This window comes from Diabrotica undecimpunctata, chromosome 6 (assembly GCF_040954645.1).
Source record: "Diabrotica undecimpunctata isolate CICGRU chromosome 6, icDiaUnde3, whole genome shotgun sequence".
In the NCBI taxonomy this organism is placed as follows: domain Eukaryota; kingdom Metazoa; phylum Arthropoda; class Insecta; order Coleoptera; family Chrysomelidae; genus Diabrotica; species Diabrotica undecimpunctata.
Window position 1 is genome coordinate 97,768,529 of NC_092808.1, and position 8,032 is coordinate 97,776,560.

Below are 8,032 nucleotides of genomic sequence, written 5' to 3' on the forward strand. Positions count from 1 at the left end.
TGGTGATTCACAATAAATCACAGTATATCTATACAAAATAAACAAAACAACTGTAGAACACAAACACGCAAATAAGTTTCACGGCACGACAATAGGAAATATACTAACTTTATACGTCGATCAATACCTAATAATGTATAAAATTGAATGAACTCTCATATCTTAGAATTGCATATGATGCAATTATCTTCCATATAATAGAATTAGACAATATATTAAACCTGAGATATTTGTCGCTGCGGAGACAATATACATAGCAGTGGCGACACGGCCCAATACTGATATGTCACATATCGACCTATATTCAAGTTAAATTGCTGTTTACTTAAGAGTGGTGGGCGATAAACACATATTGTTTTTAATTTTGATTTTAGAATGCCAAAACAAATTGGAATAACCAAAAAACTCCCTGTCACAAAATGCATGTTGACCAGTGTTATTAAAAACGAAATTACTGTTAGTCAAGAAGCATATATTCAGTATATGAAGATATAAGAACACAAAATATACTAAGGGAAGCGTTAGATAAAATAAACTTTACTGTGACGAAACGAATTTTTAAGTAAGCTGAGTGTAATAGTTGAATATAATTTATCAAAGATATTTTAAATCAACATGCAAGGTCAAAACCCATGTTTTGGCATGTTATTCCAAGCCATTGAAAACGCAAGTGGAAACATATGGGATAGCCGATCACGAAGGATAGCATATCCACCTTGTATAACCAACTAGAAAATTAAATGAGGAATATAAAAGCAGAGATTTAAAATTAATCAATGTAAAATCTGCAGTAGTGGAAGCTGCAGTCATGTACGTCTTGGTAATTTCATTCTTCGTGACGGCAGTTTAGGTGTGATAATGGTAAGTCGCTGCGCATTTTAAATCGTTACGATATTTGAAGTTCAGTGTATACGTGTACCCAGTGTAGCAGAATAAAATATAACTTTTTACCTCATTAAAGTTAAAAATGAATTTAAATGATCTAATGCAAAAGGAATATCAGTTCGTGGTACACCTAAAAAAATCTCGTTCTACATTTACAAGGCAATAGAAATGAGTCAATTCAAATATCATTATCATCAGTGGCATTATAGCTCGTTATGAGCCAAAGCCTTCTTTAGAACAATCTTCCATTCACCCCTGTATCTGGAAACTCTTCTCCATGCTTTAACTCCGATGGATTTTAGATCATCCTCAATGTTATCTTGATACCTAAGTTTTGGTCTTCCTTTGGCTCGTCTTTCCACTGGTCCTCTTCGGTCGAAAATTTTTCTGATCGTTGCATCTTTATCTCACCTAATTACGTGTCTTATTCATCGAAGGCGTGCTAATTTAACACATGTTACAACGTCAGGTTCCCTAAAACTTCTGTATAACTCAAAGTTGTAGCGCCTACGCCACAAACCCTGTTCTTGGACTCCTCCATATATTTTCCTTAGAATTTTTGTCTCGAAATCTTTAAACAATTTTTGGTCATTCTGTGTAAGTGACCACGTTTCTGGTCCGTATGTTAACAATAGCCTTATTAGTGGTTTATATATGGTAACTTTAATTTTTCTGGGTAGTTTTGGGGCTATCTGTTTCCTCAAGCCCTAACAGCAGTTATTGGCACTATTCTTCTTTTAATTTCTTCGCTGACATTGTTGTTTTTGGTCATCAGCGAGCCCAGGTAGACGAAGGTGTCGAAGATGCTTCGATCAGAGATTCTGTGGACCTAACAATAATGTCTATGTCATCTGCATATCCGACCACTTGTACAGGTTTATTAAAGATCGTGCCATTCATATTAATATGGAACTCTCAGATTACTTTTTCTAGTGCAAGGTTAAATAACAGACACGACAGTCCATCTCCGTCTCAGGTCATTTTTACAATGGAAGGGTCTTGAAAAGTCGTTTTGGATTCTGACTACACTCTCTACGCCTATGAGTAAGTTTCGTTAGTTGAACAAGATTAAGCGGCATTTGAAATTCCACCATAGCCTGTAGAAATTTTTGTCTATTGACTAAGTCGTATGCGGCTTTGAAATCCACGAATATGTGGTGAATGTCGACTCCGAACTCAAGCGTTTTCTCAAGATTCTGCCTTACTGTGAATATTTGATCCATTGTTGATTTATTGGGTCCGAAAAGCACTGGTAGTTCCCAACTATTTGTTCAGCACAGGGGATCAATCTTCTTTACAATACGTTGGACAATACTTTATATGCCACGTTAAGTAGGGTGATGCCTCTATAATTATCACACACCATCATATCTCCCTTTTTGTGAAGAGGGTGCATTACACCTAATTTCCAGTACGCGGGCGTTTCCTTCCGTTGCCAGATTTCGGTTACTAATTTATGCATATGTTTAAAAAGGGTGTCACCATCATTTTTGAAGAGTTCGGCAGAAAGATTGTCCAAACCGGGGGCTTTGTTATTTTTCAGTTTTGAAATTTTAAACGCATTTACAAAACACTTGATATGGATACTGAAGAAACTCAATTTGGATTCCGTAATGGCGTAGGTACCGGTGAAGCTCTATTTGCATTTAACGTACTAATCCAGAGATGCTTGGATGTGAATCAAGATATGTACGTCTGTTTCATAGACTACAACAAAGCTTTCGACAAAGTCCGCCACAAAGAGCTAATGGACATTCTCAACGCAAAACAAATACAACACAATGACCTTCAAATTATAACAAATCTATATTATAAACAGCAGGCACACGTACGCATTAATGAACACACATCAGAAGAGTTCAAAGTTAAAAGAGGAGTGCGACAGGGGTGTGTATTGTCACCACTACTATTCAATGCATACTCTGAAGAAATTATGAAAAGAGCTCTTGAGGGAGAAACAGCAGGAATCAAGGTCAATGGAACACCAATTAACAACATTAGATATGCGAACGATACTATCATAATAGCAGACAACCTCCGAGACCTCCAAAAGCTAATGAACAAGATAGTTGAGTATGGAGAGGAATATGGATTATTAATAAACACCAAGAAAACCAAATTTATGAGGATATCAAAAACCCAAAATAATGATGAAAGCCTGACAATTATCGATAGGGCTTTAGAACAAGTTGAAAACTACCACTATCTTGGCACAATAATTAATCACACAAACGATTACTCCAAAGAAATCAAAGTTCGAATAGAGAAAGCACGTACAAACTTTGAGAAAGTTCTCATATAAAATGAGAAAGGTACTTTGTACAAGAGAACTAAAATTGGACTTGAGAGTTAGGCTGGCAAGGTGCTATATTTTCTCGACTCTGCTTTATGGGATAGAAGCATGGACACCTAACGCGTCGATTGCTAAAAAGTTGGAAGCATTTGAAATGTGGGTGTATAAAAGAATCCTGAAGATATCATGGACCGAGCATGTAACAAATAACGAAGTCATGAGAAGAATCAACAAAAGAATGGAAGTATTGGAAACCATCAAGACACGAAAGCTGCAATACCTTGGGCATGTTATGCGTACTGAGAGATACAACCTACTTCAATTGATTATACAAGGGAAAATCCAGGGCAAGAGAAGTGTAGGAAGAAGAAGAATCTCATGGTTGCGTAACTTGAGGGAATGGTACGGATGCACATCAATTGAACTATTCAGAGCAGCAGCATCTAAGATCAGAATAGCCATGATGATTGCCAACCTCCGTCGCGGAGATGACACGTAAAGAAGAAGAAGAAGTTTTGAAATGGCTTCTCTATTTTCTTCTTCGATGGGAGGCGGCTCTTGAGCGTTTTTATTTATTTCAGGTAAAGTAATTTCTATTTAATCTTCTTCAAGACTGTCGCTAAGCAGTTCTTCAAAATGATTCGCCCACCTGTTTAGTATCTGTTCTTTGTCACTAATTTTGGAACCATCTTTGTCTTTACATGCTGTTATTCTGGGTTTGAATTATTTTCTACAGCTGTTTATCTTCGAGTAGAATTATCGGGAGTCTTTTTTTCTTGCGGTGATTAACAATCTTGTTTAGAGCGTTATCGTATGGCTCTTTCTTTTTTGTTCTAAACGTCCTTTTTCCTTTTTGTCTAAGATTTTCATAGCCTTTCAGGTTTGATCTCGTTCTGCGCTGCTGAATTCTCTTATATGCTTCATTTTTCTGTTGGTTAATGGATCTACATTCTTCGTCAAACCAATCTTTATTTATTTTAGCCTGGTGAGGTTTTAAAAAGCCTTTAGCCGCTGTATGGATAGCTTCCTTACATTTGGTCCAGTGTTCTTCTATACTTACATTTACGTTAATTCTTGTCAGCTCTTCAATTAAAATTTTTCTGTAGTTATCCCTAGCGTCTTCAGATTTTAGATACATCAGTATTATATTTCGTAGGTTTTGTGCTCTGGCCGTTCTTATCGTTTGATATACGAGCCCTGAGTTTTGTTCTTACAAGGTAGTGGTCAGAATCTAGCCCTCTACATGCTCTTACATCTAGTACTTTCGAGAAATGTCGACTATCAATTAGTACATGGTCAATTTGGTTTTTTGTTTGACCGTCTGGTGATTGCCATGTGGCTTTGTGGATATACACCATTTACTTCTCCTTAAGGAGACAGTGGTAATACACCGAGACAGACCATAATATGGTGTGGTCCATGGTAAAAAAAATATTTCGCGCAGCAGACGATAGAGAACGGTTTCAGGAAATTTTAAATATGATGATGGCCAACGTCTCAATACGACCACATCACCAAGAGAAGAAGAAGTACCAAAAAGAAGAAGGGTATATGACCATCGCAAAAAACGATCAAATAAACACGATAAAAGAGACCAAAAAACAAAGAAGGGGCAAAGTAATCTAGCTTCGAGTATCCTTTAAGATCATTTAATATTAAAAACTACATTACAAAATTGTTTAGTAGTACAAACAGTTATTATCTATCTATTGCAGTAAACTATGATAGATGAAAAAACAGTTATAAAAGCAACCATAGCACAAAAAAAACTATATTCCGAGGAGACTTACAACAGGGTAATGAAAACTGGAGGGAACAATGAACAACAGTCCGAATAACCAAAAAAATCTAAAATATAATAGAATACAACCATTAGTAGAAGCTATTACGATCATGAAACTAAGTTAGTATGAGCATGTCTTAATCTAATCTAAAGAATTAATCCGTAATCAGATCTTAACCCATTATATGTCTATGTCCTATTTTTAGGACATGTTTTCAATTATAATTATTTGATTATCTCCAGCTTTTTTGTTAAAAATGGCCGTTAGAATAATTAGAAAATATCTGTTCTTCTATGAAAATTTATAAAATTTCCGCCATCTTTAAAACCAACTATGGTAACTTTAGGTTGAAACTTATAACCTTAAAGTGTCTTGTTAAAACTTTTTTTTGATATCGCAGTGCTCAAAACACTTCGAGATAAAAACTTTTCATTAAAACATGTTTTATATACTCATTTCTACGTATTCGTCAAGCAATATTATATTTTCCAGATTTTAGGTAAATGTTTTTCACTTATAAATGCAGTCCCATATTTGGGACAGTGGCATGGAATATATGAAATAAATATTTAAAATATTTTTTTAGAAATGGGTTCAAAGAAATTTTTACCGATTTGTGAACTAACTGCTATTGTAGAAGATGAACATTTTTAGACTGAACTTAAAAAAAAGACACTAACGATGTGAGTATTGCAATTGTACTACCCAATTATGATGAGCGCTCGGATTTGGTAGATGTAAATTAAAACGATTTAGAGGAAATGAGAAGAATGAATTATTCGTGACTGCCAGAATTTTCGAGTTATTTTTTTCTCATACTAAGAAAAATGAAAGAAGAAATGGAAATTCAGAAGCAGCAACATTAGAGGCAAACATTACTCTAACAAAAAAAAAGAAAAACTGGAACCAATCAATATCACCCTAAAAAAATGAGAGAGGAAAACATAACGTGAGAAAAGATATTTACTTACAGTAAGATCACTACAGCTTCAAACCACAAAAAAGCAACAAAGTCATGCAAAAATTAAAGAATGTTTAGTAATTGAACTCTTTGATGCACGTTTTCTAATGATACATTTTAACTTATTGAACAAAGTAAAATTTATGCAAAATAAAATAACAACGTAAATTTTGCTGTGAGTTAACAAGGCCTTAAAACATTTATTGTACTATTGTTTACTAGTGACTACCATAAACTACCACAAGAGGATATGTGTATACCCCATACGATGAAGAAAAAAAGCTGAAAAACTCTTATACACATGTATTTAAAGGTTCTAAAAGCTATATAAGAGACGGCTAATAAAAAAGGCGTGAAGACATACGTGATTGTTGTGATGATTTTGTTTTGTTTTTTTTTGAACAATCTTAAAAAGTGAAAAACATAGTTTTTGTCTATAAAAAGTTTATTATACATTTTAGAGCAAAATGTATGAAATAAAAATTGTGGATCATAAAAAGTTCTTTATTTTGAAAATTTGAATTGAATATTTCCGAAATAAAATATATAAACAATTGACCGAAATAATCATAAAAAACACTTATTTTTGTAGTACTATGTTAATAAGTTTGTTTTTTGGATAAACATATGTAATATAACTACTAACTTAAATGTGTGCCGGTTAATAAATTATTCCTATGTCCCAAATTTCAAACAGATCGACCAAATAGTAGTCAATTTGTTTATTCCGGAGAGCGATTATTTAAACAACTGTGCTTGTCTAAACAGTCAATTTAGAGTTATTTTATAAATCGCAATCGATTCCAGGTCTCATTAGAACGGTTTATTAAAAAATCTTTATTAAATTTGTTATTTAAAAAGAGTTTGAAAGGGCTGACTTATTAGCTTCTAAACATTTATAATAACTTTGATATTTTTTATTTCACACATTTATAACTAGTTTCAATGAAAAGCTAGTGAAATAGCATACTTTAAAAAAAATAGAACTTTGTATGACCAATAACAGGAAACAATTACTATTTAAATGGGAATAAGCCACAATAAAAGGTTAAATTACGTTTATTGACGTTTCAATTTCCATTTCGGAAATCGTTCTCAAAATACAAACATTTGTATTTTGTAAGTTTATATTTATATGTATTTATAATCACTAATGTTTGTATTTTGAGAACGATTTTCGAAATTGACATTGAAACGTCAATAAACTTAATTTAACTTTTAATTGTGGCTTATTCCCATTTAAATAGTAATTACTTTAAAATGCCACAAGAAAATAGCTTCAGAACCATAACAGGAAACAAGCTGAGATATTGCAGTGGGCAGTTCTCCCTCCACTTTTTAGAGGCGGTATTTTACGAGAACCATCATTTTAACGGGTTATAACTTTTAACTTTTTTAATGTGTATGCCATTTATTAGTTGGATCATAAAACTTAGATCATCTTTTATAAGTTTCAGCTCTTAGTGTTAATAAACAATAAAATGGTTTTAAGAAAAAAATGCTATCTGGTTTCCTATTGGTCAGGTTCAGGTTTTTTTTGATATTAGTGCTTTTTCACCAGCATATCACTGAGCCCGCATGCAAGTGTATGATATAAAACATTTCAAAGTTATTATAAATGTTTGTAAGCTCAAAAGTCATCACTTTTTCAACCTAAGGTTAACATAATATAAAAACTTAAATATATTATTACACCGAACATTGAAAATAATCAAAATTCAGCGTAAGAAACTATTAAAATATATTTTTTAATCGCTAAAAATAAATTCTTAATACACTGTAAAGGTCTCCAAAATAATATTTATTCATACCCCTTATTAGCACGTAAAACAATAACAAAACCTTCACACTCATATACATGGTACTGATCTTATTAACATCTATTATAGCATGGTAATTACTTATATTTATAAGCCTGTTAAATATGGTGATAACAGTTTTAGGTAATTTAAGTAGTAAATATTACGTATCTGTCAAGACCTTAACCATGTGTCGAACCTGACTAATTTCAATAAAATTATGTTGAGTTTTGCAAATTAGTTTTTACTTTTTCTAACAATAAATTTAGTTATAAGTGATGGATTCGACCGTTACTGGGTGTAAATTCAT

General features: G+C 33.0%; 1 protein-coding gene across 1 annotated transcript in view; it reads right to left on the reverse strand.

Annotated features, from left to right (window-relative positions):
- LOC140442733 (putative glucosylceramidase 4) overlaps positions 1-7,799 on the reverse strand; it is a 78,367-nt gene extending 70,568 nt beyond the window's left edge. Inside the window, exon 1 of the mRNA XM_072533714.1 lies at positions 7,735-7,799. Coding sequence (XP_072389815.1) covers positions 7,735-7,783 — 49 coding nt within the window. The 5' untranslated portion in view covers positions 7,784-7,799. The remainder of the gene's footprint in view (positions 1-7,734) is intronic.
- Between the last annotated feature and the right edge of the window lie 233 nt (positions 7,800-8,032).